Source organism: Drosophila takahashii, chromosome 2L (genome assembly GCF_030179915.1).
Source record: "Drosophila takahashii strain IR98-3 E-12201 chromosome 2L, DtakHiC1v2, whole genome shotgun sequence".
NCBI lineage: Eukaryota > Metazoa > Arthropoda > Insecta > Diptera > Drosophilidae > Drosophila > Drosophila takahashii.
In genome coordinates, this window is record NC_091678.1 from 31,040,728 (window position 1) to 31,058,682 (window position 17,955).

Here is a 17,955-nt window from a genome sequence, read left to right on the forward strand (position 1 = left end):
TACACGTTTGTTAACTCCAAACGTAAATCTAACGCATTTCCTTCGTCCCTCCGTTATCGTAATAGTGCTGAATCTTCTAATCTTGGTATATATATTTGCTTCTTTCTTCCAGTCAACTTACTCTACACAACTCTATGTTCCCCGTTGTCCGTATCCTTATAACCTACCTCATGCGAACAATATTTTTCTAGCATCTTTGACGGAAGGTGATGTTCTTGATGGGTTGTCTTCAATTGACAATTCATTTGCAGCAGGTCCCGATATGGTTCCAAGCTGCATCTTGAAACAATGTGCCCAAAATCTTGCATTTATTTAATCTATCTATGAACCAATCCTGCATGCCAGTGATTTGGAATGAATCCTACATTATTCCTCTGCACAAAAAAGGTTCAAGGTCTGACATTGAAAATTACCGAGGCATTGCAAAGCTTTCGGCTATTCCCAAACTGCTCGAACACCTGATCACGCACCAACTGCAACATCTCTGCAGCAGTCTTATATCTCCATCTCAGCATGGTTTCTTTAAACATCGGTCTACCACGACTAATCTTCTTGAGTTTTCTTCTCTCATTAATCGAGGTTTTCGGAGCCGCTTGCAAACCGACGTAATTTTCACCGACTTTAGAAAGGCTTTTGATTCGGTAAATCATTCGCTACTTTTGCTTAAGCTTTCGCATTTAGGATTTCCCCCAAATCTTTTAAAATGGATTGCGTCTTACTTGTCAAACCGTACTCAACGTGTTTTGTTTAACGATGTGTTTTCAAATGTTGTCAATGTAACTTCTGGTGTTCCACAAGGTAGCCACCTGGGTCCATTACTTTTCATACTTTTTATAAATGACCTTCCTCAAGTAATTTTAAACTCTTCCATCCTCATGTACGCTGACGATGTTAAAATCTGTTTGTCCTATTCTGGCTGGTATCTGCACACGCGCCTTCAGCTCGACCTGGATGAATTCCAGAATTGGTGCCAAAATAATCGTATTTTTTTTAACCATACAAAATGTAAAGTTATGACTTTTCACCGTTCTTCTTCTAATCTTGTCTCATATTCCCTTGGAAATCATACCCTTGATCGAATTTCTGTGACAAATGACCTTGGTGTTCTTTTTGGTTCCATGGTCCAAGGAATTTGATGACCCGTTTACTACCAAGACTCTGTATGTATCGTTAGTGCGTCCGATTTTGGAGTATTTATTTATTTATTTATTTAAAGTTAGCAAATATCTGCCAACATAAACATAGTACCCTACTCACATCAAGTGGAAGGGGGCAGGGACAGGTAAGTTAGGATGTTTGTTACAATTAAATTAACAGAGCATTCCGAGAATATCAAAAAATACAGTTCATTATATTGCGAACATAAAACGCGAAATGGATCATGTAACTCAAAGTTAGTTTTACAAATATCGAGGGCAATTGGTCGAAAGTGCCGAGTAGACCTTACAGGAATGGATAAACGAATTTGACCAAGAAGGTAGCTTGAATTTACAAGTCCAGTAATTAATTTGTGCAGAAACATAACACCATGGCACGTTCGACGATCCTTGAGGGAGGGCAGGTTAAGTAGACGCAGTCTATCCACGTACGATGGCAGGTGTCGATGTGTTTCCCAGTTTAAACCACGTAGAGCAAACAAAAGGAACTGTTTCTGTACCGACTCGATAAGGTCCTGATAAATGGTATATTGGGGTGACCAAACACACGAGCAGTATTCAAGAATTGGACGAACCAAGGAAATGTATAAATGTTTTGTGGTGTAGGGGTCCTCAAATTCCTTCGACCAACGCTTAACAAAGGCAAAAACGCCTTTTGCTTTACTAACTATTATACCAATGTGATTAGAGAAATTTAAGTTGTGGTTGAATAACACTCCAAGGTCTGTAACGGAATTTATGCGTTCAAGTTCATTCGACCCAATAGAATATGTAGTTAGGAGAAGCTTCTTCCGATAAAAGGACATAAAGTTACATTTAGAATTGTTCAAAAACAACAAATTTTGGATGCACCATGAATTCAGATTGTTCAGATCAGCTTGCAAAAGTGCCTGGGAATCGGGATTCGATAACGGCAAACAGAGTTTTACGTCGTCAGCATACATCATAACATGAGCAGAGAGAACAACTTGGGGCAAGTCATTTATGAAAATTCCAAACAGTAAGGGTCCAAGGTGGCTCCCTTGCGGAACACCAGAGGTCACGTGAACAAGGTTTGAGACTGTGCTTTTAAAAGCAATTCTTTGAGTTCGGTTCGTCAGGTAGGCTGAGATCCACTTAGTCAACGTGATCGGGAATCCTAATAGTGTTAATTTTTTCAATAATAACTGATGGTTCACGGAATCGAAGGCTTTACTGAAGTCCGTAAAAATAACATCGGTTTGATTATCATTTTTAAAAGCGCTTCTGATGACTGAAGTAAACTCAAGAAGATTTGTAGTCGTTGATCTTCGTTTCATAAAGCCATGCTGAGTTGGGGACATTACTGAGCTGCATTGGTGCTGTAGCTGAGCGGTAATAAGCTGTTCGAAAAACTTGGGAATTGCGCTTAGTTTTGCAATACCACGGTAGTTTTTAATGTCCGACTTGCTTCCCTTTTTATGAAGTGGAATGATAAAAGATTCCTTCCAAACTTCAGGGAAAAATGAATGAAGGAGGGATATTTGAAACAGTTTAGATAGCGGTTTGCACAAGGCATCAGCACATTTTTTTAAGATACAGCTCGGTACAAGATCAGGGCCAGAAGAGAAAGACGTCTTGATTGTGTGCAAATTTTGTAAAACATCGTCCTCACTAATTAGGGGAGTGAAAAAGCAGTTGGAATGAGGTAGAGGGTATGGGTAGGAAGAGGTGTTATCGTAACTAAAAGAAGAGTACGTGGATTGGAAGAATTGTGCGAATAAGTTCGCAATATCGGAGTCGCTAGAGGCGGATATTGTATCAAGATGAAGGCATGATGGAAATAGTTGCGATTTTCGTTTCGAATTAACAAATGCGAAGAACTGCTTGGGATTGTCTTGGAATTCGATTCTGCAACGGTTTAGGTAACTGTTGTAACAATCGGAATTGTGGACTAAAAAATTGGAACGAGCAATTAGATACCTAGAATGGTCAACTTGCAGCCCAGTTCTCTTATATTTCTTAAAAAGTCTAGACATGGTGTTTTTAAGGAAAGAGAGTCGACGAGAGAACCACGGAGGCTTATGAGACGCGTTTCCAGTGGGAAATGAAGGAACGAACTTATCGAAGGCTAAATATAGTAAGCTATAAAACTGTTCTACAATATGTGAGGGATTATCATTTGCATCCATAAAAGACCAATCAAGTTGGGATAAATGCCTATTCATTTCAGCAAATTTAGCTCTACGAAAACAGCGAAAAGTTGCTGGTTCGATTTCGGGACATGACAGTAAAGGAGCTGATGCTTCTAAAGTAACCTCAAGTGTGGGATGATACGCATCTTCAGGATTGGAGAGAGGGCTAATTCGAGTTACACATGCATTTGCGAACTCCGAGGCAAAAATAAGGTCTAAAACTTTGCTAGAGCAGTTAATGACTGAGTTCAGTTGACCTAATGAAAGATCAATAAGACCGTGTACAAACTCATGCGCTGTGGTAGGCACAAGAGCACTTGAATCAGTTGAGGGCATCCAAGAAAGGGCGGGGAGATTAAAGTCACCCATAACAATAAGATGATCGTTATCGCCAAGGGTAGTATGAATACTCTGTATTTGATCCAAGTGTCGGAGGTAGAGGCTAATATCAGACCGGGGAGGAATGTATGAGCATGATACGAAAACAAAATAATCATGAAGCTTAATCCGAACAGCGACAAACTCTAATGTACTATCCGTACCAATTATCGGAATACGTTGAGAGACAAGATTGGACTTGACGGCAATGAGAACACCACCGCCAAGACGCACTGAGCGGTCACATCTATAGATAACATAATTACCAGCAAAGATTTCGCAGTCAGACACAAAAGAATTAAGCCACGTTTCGGTAAAAGCAATCACATTGGCATTAAAGGAGACACTGTTCACGTGCAGTTTACTAAGTTTGCCCAATAAACTGCGAACGTTCTGGTAGTGTAGAGAAAAAGAATTATTTAGTTTTTTGAAGCATTGGTTGAAGGAATCTGAGGCCCGTGAACCCGAGGATTGTGCTTGTGTACATATTCGTGAACAATTACATGTTCAGGCCATATAGAAACATCTAGAACCTTATCAAGATGTTCCTCAGGAAGTCCAATTTTAAACGAAGATATCTCACGTCTCTGCTTAAACTTGAACTTCAAGACGGTAAGTACGGATCGAGAAACATTCAGTTTGCTGCTCAGGTAGTTTTTGACGTCCTCTTCAGAAGCGCCAGGATTAAGGCGGGAGACAAAAATTAGTTTTTTTTGTGCAACGCCCGATAAGGGCATGGGAACCCTTTGCGCTACTCCACATAAGGTTGACTGTGATGGGCTCGTGTTCGTATTAGCAGGCGTCAAAATTATGCCAGAGCCAACTGCAGCAGCATGCGACGTAGATGCCTGGTCAAAGTTGACGGGATGTAGATCAGCAGGTGCGATGGGATCGGGCGGTCCAAAGGAGGCCGCGGCAGGTGTAAGTCCAGGGGAGGCGTCTGCCGCGCAGCCGTCAGTAACAACAGTAGAGGCATTACTGGTAGCCAAGCGGTAGGATTCCAGTGTTGGAACATAACCAGAGCTGACAGCAGTAGAAGCAGTAGATGAATGAGCCGTGGATTGCAGACAAGAAGATGCTCCGGTGTCCGGTCCAGAATCGGCAGCAACGGGAACGTGATCCGAGGTAGCGACAGCATTGTGGGACGCAGCTGCCAGGATTCGGCCTTTAAAGTTGGATTCAGCCTTTTCAAACCTATTAAATAAGTCCTTAAATCCAGCTAGTAAGGACTGGTACTCCAGATCAGTTTGCCTTATGAAAGCCATAATATTGACTTTAATATGATGGCAACTGGGGCAGGTCCAATCCAGGCCAGAATTGGATTTAGTACGGTCTGCGACTAGACCAGCACTGTGTCCAAGGTCGGCACATTTAGGGTGAGCAATGTTATTACACAGCCAGCAACCAATTGTGGGTTGGCGGGAGGTGATTTTGCCATTTAAAAGGCAAGGTTTCATGCAGCAGGCAGACATAGCGAAATAATTGAGAAAATTGTCAATTAAATACGTGTAGAAAACAACGTAGATTTAGATGTAGATGTAGAAAGCGCAGCTTGCAGTTTGGTCAGTGATAAGCTTTCCGCGCGTGTGATGCTCGCGCCGAAACGATAAGAGAGCAAATGCACTAACAACAACACCAGTGTAGAAGTTTGCGGTAAACTCGAGAATAGAGTAGAACAACAAAGCAAAAACACAAAACGTTTTCTGATTATATTGTAATCATTCGAATTACGTATAAAGTCACTGTCTTTTAGCTATCAAAACTTGTCAGTATGATAAAGATCACCGAAAAATTGTCAGATGTCCGGATTCGGCATTAATCGATGTAGTTTACACGGGTAAAGTTCGATCAGATGGAGGAGCGATAAAGTACACGTCCGACTACGACGACGATTGACATGGTTTGTTGTTCTTGTGTTTGGAGCCCACAATACATGGAACAACAGGCTATTATTGAATCTGTTCAAAAGCTATTTTTAATTTTTGCATTGCGTAATTTATATTGGGACTCTGGTAGATTATTGCCACCTTTTCGTGTTCTTTGCCACAATTACAATACTTTATCTGATATCCTTTCCCCTGAGGTAACTTTAAGTTCTTTACCGTGTAAAATTTACAATTACCTTCGTTCTAACATGTAAATTTATTATTGTATGCCGCATTTAATGCCAAATTGTTAGTTTTATTGTTGAAGTCTATGTTAGCAGTTAATCGCTAAAGAAATAAATAAAAAATTATAAATTTCTAATTAGGCCTTTTTATACCCGTTACTCGTAGAGTAAAAGGGTATTTTGTATTCGTGCCAAAGTATGTAACAGCTAGAAGGAAGCGTTTCCGACCCCATAAATATATATATATTCTTGATTAGGGTCACTTGCCGAGTCGATCTAGCCATGTCCGTCTGTCCGTCTGTCCGCCTGTCTGTCTGTATGAACGCTGAGATCTCGGAAACTACAAAAGCTAGAAGGTTGAGATTTTCCTCACCTATTCTTGGGCTTCCTGCGCAGCGCAAGTTTATTTCAGCCAGGCTCCACGCCCTCTCTAACGCCCACAATCGCCCACTATCGATTTTAAAATGTGTCTGGCGCCCACACCCTTAAAGATTTCCTATAAGTATAAATGCAATTTTGTTGTGTATATTTATACCTATCAAAATGTAGAAGACATTTTTCAAATCGGACCTTTCATTAAAAAGTTATGCGCAATCAAAAAAATGTTATATATCCATCTCCCTCGCACGCCCTTTAGCTGAGTGACGGGTATTAGAATTTAAGCTAAAGTACATATAATTATTTTTGCTCAAAATGTGGATGTTGGAGCAGTTTGGGGCCACTGGGGAATATTTCAGACGCCTACGCCGCCAATGGAATACTGTGCAAAAATTTGGCTGCTCTAGCTCTTACGGTTTGGGTTGTGGACGTATCCCCTTAAAAATCGGTCTTTCATTTTATAATCTTTAGAGATTAAAATAACTCAAACGAGTCTTAAGTGCTGCATAATTTAAAAATCGGATCTTAATTAGAAAAAGATTTTTAAAAATAAACGGTAACAGTTAAAAAAAAAAAAAAAAAAAACGGTCCTTATATTTTAATCCTCTATCGAAAAAAAGTTTCGATTGATTCTGAGATTTGACCCAAATTGACCTGTCACGTTTCACGTTGAACAGGTATAAATATAGTGATTGGATATAATTGGATATAAAAAATATACAAATTTTGTGAAAAGTGCATTATAAACAAAATAACATTTCTAATAAGTGCAAAATTACAAATGCAATACTCTTGAATTGAAAAAGAAAAAATGCACAAGAGAATTTAAGAAAAAAACGCTGACCACAGGACTTTGTCACCAAGGGAAGTCGTCGCCAAGAATCATCAAAATGGTCGCTACATAAAAGTCGTCGACAGCATCATAATGGTCATAAATGGGCTTAGTCAACGTTATTATCAGATAAGTTCGATATTTGTAATATAAACAGGAAAGGAAACTAACTTCGCCCAAATACCTATAGTTTAATGCTTACTCTATCGGTGCAGTTCCAAAGTTTCTAGATTCTGCGTGCTCATTTAAAATTTTAAGTTGTCAGAAATGAAAACGCCTACACTTATAAAAAAAAACGCCATTGGTTCAAAAAAATCGCCTTGATTTTCATCTAACGGTGATTCGCCTTTAATTATAGGAAATAATTTTTTTGGCTTTACGGTTTCGACTTCCTAAAAATCATTACAAATTTTCCGGAATTTTACGGCAAAAAACCGTAATATTAAAAAAAAAATGTTATTGAAAATAGAAAAATAAAAGTATTTTTTTATATAAACTTTTATTTTTTAATTTTGTCCGAGTGATTTTTATACCCTTGCAGAGGGTATTATAATTTTAGTCAAAAGTTTGAAACGCAGTGAAGAAGACGTTTCCGACTACATAAAGTATATATATTCGTGATCAGCATCAATAGCCGAGTCCATCTAACCATGTCCGTCTGTCCGTTTCTATGCGATCTAGTCTCTCAGTTTTGAATCTATCGCGATGAAACTTTCCCAAAAGTCTTCTTTCTATTGCAGGTAGTACATATGTCGGAACGAGCCGAATCGGACCACCATATCTTATGGCTCCCATAGGAATAATGAAAAAAATAATAGAAATAACATTGTAGATAGTAGGCGTTTTGATTTTTGACATTGTAAAAACAACATTTTAAGTAGGCAAACCTGCAAGGGTATATAAACTTCGGCTGGCCGAAGTTAACTTCCTTTTTTGTTTTTATTACTTTTGCATTTAGGTTTGTTAACTAGGAGAAGGGACCCTCTTGTTTTAATGTCAACCATATCGTGAAAATAGGGAAATTTTTTTTTATTTAATTTAAATTTAAATTTATTATAAATGTTTATTAATTACAATGCATTTTAAGTACAGAAAAACTTGTTGTAAACGTATAAAAGACTTTTGAAAATTCTTACCGCGACCGTTCACACCATACACACAAAAAAAAACTATGTAAAATTAACATAGAAAAAAAGTATTTCACTATTTTCTGAATTTTTCATGTTTTTGTTGTTTTATTTTTTGGGTCATTGAATAGTATTTAACAATTAAAATAGTAGAAAACGTATTTACGAAATTTGCATGTATTTTGTTGTTTTATTCATTTGGCAAGTTAATAGTAACGTCTCAATTAATATCGTAGCAAAACTATTTTATTTGTTTGCGTGTATTTTGTTGTTTTATTTTTTGAGGCATTAAATAGTAACACCACAAATAATATCGTAACACAACTATTTTTTCCCTTCATATATTTTGTTGTTTTAAAAATACGATTATAAATTGTATGTCAACTATTTTTCTGGACTTAGGGTGGTTAGAGTATCCGACTCATAATCTCTGGGTCGTGAGTTTAAATCCCGCTTTTGCAGATGATTTTTTTTTTTTTTTTTGTTAAATGTTGATTTCAAGTCTATAGATTTTCCTCTACAAAAAGCATTCTTCTGTGGCCTAGTGGTTAGAGTGCTAGACTCCGATGGTTGCGGCCCCGGTTCGATTCCCAGCGGAGGCAAAAAACCTGATTTGTAAGTTTAAGTATCTGTGAAATGTAAGTGTCTATAAATAACTTCCATATAAATTAATATAACAAATTAAATTAAAAATTAAAAAAGTTAAAAACATAATTTAAAAAAAACAAAAATTTTTTTCGGGTTTAATACTGTTTTGTAGGTCATCTACTATTTTATAGGTAATATACTATTTATTGGGGCATTTTCTATTTTTTATGGGTTGGGGCAGTTTTCACTATTAAATAGTTGATTTTACATAGTTTTTTTTTGTGTGTAGAGAGACATTTTAACCACTCGGCCACGCGTGGTTCTTGCAATGCAATGGCTTAAGATGCCTGAAGTGCTAACGGTCTTATTATTGGTATACCAATTACAATTACACAGAGAGAATTATTTAAGTAATTTGTACTCAAATTGAGTATTTTTCTTTTTGAAAATTAAGCATGAACACAAATACTCATTATGTTAATTGTTTTATAATTATGTGAACCATAAACTGTTATAAATAAAACAAACTTACTTTTGGTTCGACTTAAGTTCTTCGTCACTCGAACCCCAGACCTTTGTGTTCGTGCACGCGCGCACTAACCGGCTGAGCCAAACAAGCATCAACAAGCATTCAACAATGTCCAAACCGCGTATAAGATTAATATCATTGTTGCGGCTAGAGTGAGCTTTTTCACTACACAAAAAAAAAAACATACTGCGAAAAGTTTTGGAAGATGATAGTTATATATTATTAGATTGTTTGAGTTAGATGCAGTCATTGCATAGACAAAATATTTGGCGCATTTTTATTTCCCTTAGTAAATAAACTCTATGTTAATATGATCAGACCCCCCACAATGTTGAATAAAAAAACACGAACACGAACACATACACTCCGGTTCGGAGTGGTTCAGTTCCGGAGTGGCTCACAGCCCTGGTTTAAAATCAAATAAAACAAGAGAGAACGCTATAGTCGGGTGCCCCGACTATCAGATACCCGTTACTCAGCTAAAGGAAGTGCGAAGGAGGTGGAGATAAAAACTTTGATCCGCCGTAACTTTTTAACGAATGGTCCGATTTAAAAAATTTCTTCTACATTTCGATAGGTATTGATAAACACAATAAAACTGCATTTTTACTTTTCCGAAATACTGAAATTTTTAAAATCGTATATTAGCGATTGTGGGCGTTAGAGGGGGCGTGGCACCCTTTTGAAACAAACTTGCGCTGCGTAGGAACTCCTAGAATCTGCATGCAAAATGTCAATCTTCTAGCTTTTATAGTTTCCGAGATCTCAGCGTTCATACAGACAGACAGACGGAGAAAATCTTAGAAAGTGTATTTAATGACGAGTGTAATAATTTTTCGTCACAAATGTTGATATCAGAACTTTTGTATGTTGAAGGTGCGATCGTCACTAGTTTTTTACCTCGTTAAGAGGTGTTTTTATTTGATGTCAGAAGTTTTTGTTTGTTTATATTTGCTCTCATAGGAGCTAGTATATACATTTAAATGTAAATTGGTCAATTATAATTTGTAAACCATTGTATTTAAACAAATTAAGTTAAAAAGGCGTTTAAGTATTTCAAAATACCTTTTAAACGAGGTATAGCACATGTCTGTAGCTTCAGTAGTGTAGAACTTACAAACTAACGAAATTTAGCTATTTCTAGCTTTTTTTTCCGCTAAAGCTGCGGGATTTTCCAAAAGTCGTAAAACAAAAGTTTCCTATTTGGAACTCCTTAAAACAATTGAAATGATTCTATGAGCCTAAAATACACGCACAAAATTAAACACTCAGGAAGCGTTAGTTGTTCTGAGCTGGCAAAAGTGGCTATTTTCGTTTCTGAATAACTTTTAAACGCGATTTTTTACATAAACATGATATATACCAAAATTTAAGGAATCTCAAGGGCTATACAGTTTAAAGTTATAAGGAAAATCGTTAGACCCGTTTTTGAGAAAATTAAAAAAAAGCTAAAAAAAAAGTTTAAACAAATTTTCTTTTGTTCATATCTTTTTAACTATTACATTTACACAAATTGCATATAGAAGGCGTTTATAGCTTTTAAAAATACCTTACAAACGAGATGCAGCACAAGTCTGTAGCTTTAGTAGTATAGAAGTTACGGCTTTCCGAATTTTAGCTATTTATAGCTGTTTTCCCGCTAAACTAGCGGGTTTTTCCAAAAGTGGTAGAACAAAAGTTTTTCATATCGATGTGATGAACGTCATATCAAGTTTTCAGAACTTAAAAAATATATTTTGGACAAGTGGACAAGTGGACAAACTGACAAACTGACAAACAGAATTAAATTTTCATTTTGGGAAGACGAAGAAAATCTTATTTTGGCTATAACTTTTGAACGCAGCGTCGGATTTTGACAAATGACCCCTCATTCGACGGGTATTTTCAAAAGGAATACAATTAAAACATTGCGAGGGGGCATTTATCCCCACCGGCCCCAACAGCTCCAAATTTCGAAATTTTCACTTTTTCACTTTCACCGCTCTCTCTCCCAAGCCAATTGATTTTCTTAGAGTCTTGGTATGCAATCCTGTTAGTTTTTGCAATACCTTTCGATAGGTGTATCATTCATTATGATCGGACCATCACAGTAGATTTTCATTTCTTCGTGTATATATAGTAGTCGCCTTCGCACACTCTCCTGGTGCGCTTCGTCACTACATGGACTGCCGTCCATAGTGATACCTATCGAAATTCAATTTTTAAAATCGGACAATCACTATCAAAACAGCCAGTAGATGGCGCTAGTAGCTTTGACGAGTGCATATATCCATCTCACTCGGACTCTCGTTAGCGTTCTTTCTTGTTTCTTCAAAAATCATCAAGCTATACCAAAAATAAGAAGTTAGGCTGACTGGCAAACTTACAAAGTTGCTTTTTTGCAACGCAATTATTTTGTATAATGTTACCTGCCAATCTAATTTTTATAATTTTTTTGTTACAGATGTTTTTGCATTCCAGTGAAGAAAAAACAAACTATAAGAAAATGGATTCCAACAAAAACGAGAGCGAAAGAGTTTGAACAAAAAACTACCGAGACAGGTCAACGCGGTATTTACAACTACGCATTGCAAAACATCAAACTTAAAAAAGCTTAATATAATTTAATTTTTAAATTCTAAATCTATATAATGGAGAACCTGGATCTTGCCGGCTATCATGACACCACAATACGAAACTGGACCAGTCTAGGCGCATTTGAGCAGCAAGGTAAACCTTGGGAATTGGTAAAAGTATAAAGTATAAAGATGGTGAAAAAGACTGGACAAGGGTAATTGGACTTAGCTGGTCTAGGTTGAAAGGAACTTAATTCCAAAACAAAGAAAACAGTGGTTTGCGCTGGAGTACTCGCTGTTGAAGACATCCATAGTTAAAATATTATTTGGTGTTGCCACTTACCTGTTCGTGTTGATGCGAACCACGTACTTTGTTTTGTTGCTGGCACGGCGTGAACAACTTTTGCCAGCATGAATAAATATGGGTAGGAAAACTTTTTTGTCTCCCAATATTCCATTATGTTCATGTTTACGTCAACTGGCTTTGGGTTGTAGTTGTCAATCTCTCGGTGAACAGCCTTAACGATTTCACTATAGCCGTCTTCGTCACCTGAGGCAACTTCAATAGTATTAAGAAACTCATTTAAGAGCGAGCAAGTATTTGATTCCTCGAGCGGTTGCGCATTTTGTACTCGTATTTGCGAACTTGTGGATGGTTGAGGACTATCACTGCACGACGGGAAAACCTATGAACAAAATTGTAAATAAGGTTTTCTTTTTACTATTATAGTTTGTATAAAACATAAAAGAACAAGTAAAAATGAAGGCAAAGATGCTGTAATCTGACTAGCAACTGCAGGTATAACAGGTTATTAAATTATGATCAAAATGATTAAATTTATTAAATACAAATGTTAAAGCTTCTGAACCACTTTATTTACTTGCCTTTTTAAAAATGTATATCATGTAATAAATTAAATTTCTGATTAAAACCATTACGATTTTCTTACCTGTTGCTCTATGTTGAGAATTTGAACTATTAAAAGTTTAAGTTGAGCTTTAGCCAACATCAAACTTATTGGATTTATTAGCAAAACCCTTCTTATTCGGGGGTCCAAATAAACACTGCAGACGACAGCGTTGTTCCCTAACAGAGCTTCTTCACGAGTTTCAATGCACGACTTCAAAATGTTGCTATTTACATGGCTTACTGCGCCAATTGTCAGTTTAAGCTCTAACCACAGCTTGTAAAAGTCACCCATATATAGTTGGGTGCTTTGCAGTTTTTGCGTGGCAATGAAAGCTGGCTCCAGAATATCAACCAATATTTTCAGTTCCTCCCATTCGCTACATGTTAGGTTTATATTGGGGTCAAAGTGATCTTCACAAAACTGTTCAAAACTTAACAACTTCTTGAGCATCAAATAAGATGAGTTCCAGCGCGTAGGAACATCAAGCTGAGGATGTGGCAAGGACTTTTCCTTAATTAAAGGCTTGTATGCAGGAGTTCGCAAAGTCTTAGCAATCTTTCGGGCCTTGTTTATAACATCAAGTGACTCCAGCTTTTGAAAAAGTCCTTAATAGCGAGCTGTAATGTGTGAGCAGCACACTTAACTGCTTGAATTGAGTGAATTCGTATGCCCTTAAGAAGGTTTTCATCATCCAACCGTTGCTCAGATTCATCTTCATCCTTTTCATAATCATCAAAAAAGCGATCAAGGTCGTCGTCTTCATCACCATCGACCGACTGGCTCAGGAGATCAATTGCTTTTGTCATATTACGCCCGTTGTCTGTTGTTACGGCGTATATTTGGTTTTTAGTTAGACCGAAGCTATTCAAAAAAGAAGAAACCTCTGCACACAAATTTTGGCTAGTATGCTTGTTATTGAGCTCTATGAGTCCCAAAGTGCATACAAAAATTTCACCTCCATTATAAAATTGAGCATTTACTCCAAGAATGCCACGATTGCATCGAGTGGCTGTATCCATTTTTAAGGAAATTATTTTTGTTTTTCATTGTTTTTGTGAGTTTTTCCTTAATATTTTCAAATTTCTCTGCAACCACATCCATAACATTTCTGGAAGTTACAGCAGGCATATTCAGACCGGAAAAAATTTGCTCAGTCAACGTCTTAAATGCTTTGGAGTCCAGAACAGTAAATGGCATTTTTTCGACCGTAACCAGATCAACACATGCGTCCTTGACTGCACTTTGGGTCATAGTCGAAGAAAACTTTATTTTCCTTTCCGGAATTGGATCTTCTTCTTGCTGGGCCATCTCAGACTTATAAATTTCATTGTGCTGGGACTTAAGGTGACGTTCAAGGTTACAGTTGTAGTTTCCCGAATACGTTTTTCCACAGATTCTACATTTTGACTCGTTCTTTTCCACGTGGAAATGAAAAAAGCTCCGAGAAACAAAACTCCGCTTACGACCCATACTAAGGCAATGACTACAAACCACAGACTGACCATAATTGACGTATAAACAGTGGTGCAGCCACCTGCACATTCCAATTGCACATATTTCTACATTCTCGATAATGTACACATTTTTACACGCCAAAATACCAAAAAATACCGATCCCTAGGGATGGTTTATATCGTTGAGCATTCACTTTTTTCCAAAGAAAACTATATAAGCAATATTTTGGGCAAACATTAAAAAAAAAAAAAAAATTTTTAAATAAAAAATGTTTAAAAAAAATGTATATATTAAATTTCTTTATAAAATTTATTTTTTTTAACTTTTTTTTTTTAAATCTAAAAATATTTTTTTTGGGTTCGTCGAGTCTTACTGTATAATGCTGCGAGAAATTTTGTCCAAGGAAACCTCTGAGAAAGAAGATATCGCACTTTGAGCGATATTTTGAGCGAAAAAATAACGCTCAAAAAATAATCATTATTTTTTGATCGATATTTTTTTCGCTCACAATAATAATAATTATTCTTTGAGCGATTGAAAAAAACTCAACAAATAATTATTAAAATGGAGTAAAATGTATAAAAATCAATAAATAATCATTAAATATTGATTTTTATTATATCACTTATAATGATTACGGTCCCTGGAAAAAAGTCAATTTTTTTGGCATAAATTCAACTTATTTTACAAATTATTTTTAAAAATTACATATATTTTGTGAATTTACATACCCTAATTAGCCAAGAACAGTTATCTAAGATTTTTTACTAACAACATTATAGTGTTGATAAGCGAACAAAGTCAGCTCTTCGATTGACTTTGTTGTGTGCGTAAATTAGTGAAATATCTTTGCAAACTTTCAGTGCTTATTTTGTGGAGCAACAAAATGGTTTATTATTTCTGATCATGTCAAATCGTAGCAAAGGTATTTATAAATGTATCTTAATTAAATGTTTTGATTATTATGGTTTTTTGTCCAACTGTGAGCTGTTTTAAATGTGTATCTTTTTAGCTTAAAACTAACAAGTTTGTTTGTGATCCGTGGCGTACAATTTATAAATGGCACAAAGTTGCAAAAAGGTAAAAACGCAAAGTTATTACCAAATGTATCCTTAATATCGCAAAACTAATAATTTTTGCAACTTTTGCACGTTTCTTCAAAAAAATGACTTAAACCCAGCAACTTCTAAACATAAAAAAAAAATTTTTTAAATAAAAAAACAATCTAAGTGGTTTTCATTAATCTAAAAAATTGAATTTATGGAAAGGGACAAGTCAAGTGAAAGTCCTGGCTGCAAAGGGCTCAAATATAAAGAAGCTGGACCCCCGTTAAAGCTAAAATTGGCATCTGCTCTTAGATCAGCGGTCGGCAGCGTCCTATTAAGTGAGCATAGGAAATTGTTCTGCTCGAGCGCTGCCTCCACGTATACTGTAGAACAGCGGTCTGCGCACACACACTGTTAAGCCGCCCCGTACAATTTACTCACACAAATATAAAACAAAATGTAATTGTATGAGTGTGCCGACCGCTGTCTTAGATCAACAACCTTTTATTTTGACAAATTTTAAAAATTTAAATTTAAAAAATAATAAATTTAAAATCAGAGTAAATTAAAACTAGAGTTTATGCCAAAAAAATATACTTTTTTCCCATAGTGGATCGGTCGGAAATGCTTCCTTCTAGTTGTTACATACTCTTGCACGAATACAATATACCCTTTTACTCTACGAGTAAGGGGTATAAAAAGTAGAAACGGCCACATCAAGACAAGACCAGTCCACTGAAGATAGGAATTTTGACAACGGGTGTTTTTTTTAGAGGTATAGAACTTTAAGTTGCAATAAAACAACGATGGAAAATGGTTGACATGAATTTTTTTTATACGAAAGATAATCTTGTGGCATTACATTTTATATATGATTTCTGGCATATGACCGCCACGGCTGACTCGGATGTAGTCCAATCTGGACGTCCAATTTTCGATGACTTTTCCCAACATTTGCGGCCGTATATCAATAACACGGAGAATGTTGTCTTCCAAATGGTCAAGCGCTTGTAGCTTATCCGCTTCTTTTTTTTTCGATATGCTCAACCAAATGTTTATTGGAGGGTGTTATGTGGAATTCAATTCACTTTCAACCATGGTAAAAATAACAAAGTAGAGAGTCGTCACTGGGAAGGAAGTAAGAAAAACAATTTTAAAAATTCCAAAACAGTTCAAAAAATCTGATGAGTGTCTGCAAAATTCAGGACATTTTTTTATTTTTATTTAGTTTTTAAAAGCTGTTCAAAAATGAAGATTTTTAAACTTTGTTGTGACTTTAAAATTTTTAATGCGTTCACCTTCTCTTGTGGTTAGTTAGAATGAATTTTTTATAAACGACCGTATAGAAGAGGCATGTAACTATTTAATTCCGAAGAGATTACCAAAATTGGTTGACCACTTTTGAAGATATATCAACAAAAAAAATAGCCTAACTTTGTGATAGAGCTGGAAAATCATCGATGTTTACCAACATCGATGTTTCGATGTTTTTCGGGAATAAACATCGATGTATCGATACATCGAATCTTTTGGTCTAATTTAAAAAAATGTGTTTAATCCATTATAAAAAGTTACGCTATATTTGAAATCAATTCTTTTTATTTTATAAATATTTAAACTTAAACTAAATTCAAGCAAAAGTAAAAAACAATCGAGTTTTACACAAAAAAAAAACACAAAAGAACAAATTTTGTCGAAATCTACAATATTTGTATCGTATATTTTACTATTATTCTCTTAATTGATCAAAAATGCGTTCCTTGCGAAGTAGTGATGGATGAAGAGGAAACATCGAACATCAGCGATTACGGAAATAAACAATCCCCTTACCTTTAAACCGAATTAAAATCGGACATAACACAGCAACACAAAATTAAACTTTGCGAAATTTCCACGAACCATTTCAAGTTTTCCATGATATTTGGGTGCTCCTGAGTAAAAGTCCCATACAAAATTATTTTCCATCACCTACAGGTTCCACGGTATAGCTAAGAATACAAAAAACCGATGTTTGCTGACATTTTGAATTACGTGGCCTATATAATTGGACTAACCTTTATTATTTTCGGTAGCACTACTAAAAAATAGTCCCCATCGTGAACCATTATCCATGTCTTTGGAATTCGACGCCAAAGTTTAAAATCCCAAAATTATAGAGATTTTTCTGATGGAAAAACAATTCTGAGAATTAAATCTTCAATGGAACTAATTTTAAATATTCATTGAATCTATTGTTTATTGTATTGTTTAATTTCGGTGAAATCGCTTTTCATGAGGATATTTTTTATTGGATTTATTATAGGTAAGAAATTCTCAACTGCGCATATGAAATTTTTGATTTTCTTCACACTCGGGTACCTCGTAGAGTTTGGCTTGGTTATCATCTGTGATTTTTTTTTTTAATTTTTTGGTGTCCATTTAGGGGCGCTATGAATTTTTGAAGTTAAGAACTTAAAAAATGTTCTCAAACTTCAGTTTAGTATATCTCGAGAACGGCTTAAAAGAACAACGTGCAACTTTACACGTTTTTATACCCTTGCAGAGGGTATTATGATTCCAGTCAGAAGTTTGCAACGCAGTGAAGGAGACGTTTCCGACCCCATAAAGTATAAATATTCTTGATCAGCATCACAAGACGAGTCGATCTAGCCATGTCCGTCTGTCCGTCTGTCCGTCTGTCCGTCTGTCTGTTTCTACGCAAACTCGTCTCTCAGTTTTTGAGCTATCGGGACAAAA

At 36.0% G+C, this 17,955-nt stretch overlaps 3 protein-coding genes across 10 annotated transcripts in view; 1 reads left to right on the top strand and 2 right to left on the bottom strand.

Moving 5' to 3' along the window:
• The window catches only part of LOC138914670 (uncharacterized), a 184,402-nt gene that overhangs the window by 140,883 nt on the left and 25,564 nt on the right, over positions 1 to 17,955 (bottom strand). The window contains exons 3-4 of one of the 2 annotated variants that reach the window (XM_070219435.1): positions 12,758 to 16,346; positions 12,151 to 12,493 (exon numbers count right to left, since the gene is read on the bottom strand). In XM_070219435.1, coding sequence (XP_070075536.1) covers positions 12,151 to 12,493; positions 12,758 to 13,168 — 754 coding nt within the window. In that variant the 5' untranslated portion in view covers positions 13,169 to 16,346. Of the gene's footprint in view, positions 1 to 12,150; positions 12,494 to 12,757; positions 16,347 to 17,955 lie in introns of those variants that run through there. The other variant, XM_070219434.1, reaches the window with a different exon arrangement.
• Positions 1 to 17,955, top strand: part of LOC108054886 (uro-adherence factor A) — a 234,497-nt gene that overhangs the window by 35,987 nt on the left and 180,555 nt on the right. For 5 of the 6 annotated variants that reach the window (XR_011420455.1, XM_070219430.1, XM_070219433.1 and 2 more), the window contains exon 3: positions 11,696 to 11,961. The exons of the other annotated variant lie outside the window; for it this stretch is intronic. Coding sequence is in view for 4 of the 5 variants with exons in the window: in XM_070219430.1 (XP_070075531.1) it covers positions 11,883 to 11,961 (79 nt within the window). In the remaining variant the exon portion in view is untranslated. The remainder of the gene's footprint in view (positions 1 to 11,695; positions 11,962 to 17,955) is intronic. 6 annotated transcript variants of the gene reach the window in all.
• Positions 1,222 to 5,467, bottom strand: LOC138911917 (uncharacterized). Of its 2 annotated transcripts, none has more exons than XM_070211546.1 (2): positions 4,192 to 5,467; positions 1,222 to 1,672 (listed from the first exon to the last, which is right to left on the bottom strand). In XM_070211546.1, exons 1-2 carry the CDS (start codon positions 5,158 to 5,160, stop codon positions 1,259 to 1,261), a joined length of 1,383 nt encoding a protein of 460 aa, XP_070067647.1. In that variant the 5' UTR covers positions 5,161 to 5,467; the 3' UTR covers positions 1,222 to 1,258. The 2 variants fall into 2 exon arrangements, with proteins under 2 accessions (XP_070067647.1, XP_070067646.1); XM_070211545.1 differs by having other exon boundaries at positions 4,174 to 5,467.

Bases quoted from the DNA above. Each gene is read 5' to 3' on its own strand.
- LOC138911917 (XM_070211545.1), bottom strand. From the start codon at position 5,160: ATGTCTGCCTGCTGCATGAAACCTTGCCTTTTAAATGGCAAAATCACC. The intron at 1,673-4,173 runs GTACACAAGCAC...ACCATTTATCAG, and splicing joins ATGTAATTGTTCACGAATAT to GACCTTATCGAGTCGGTACA.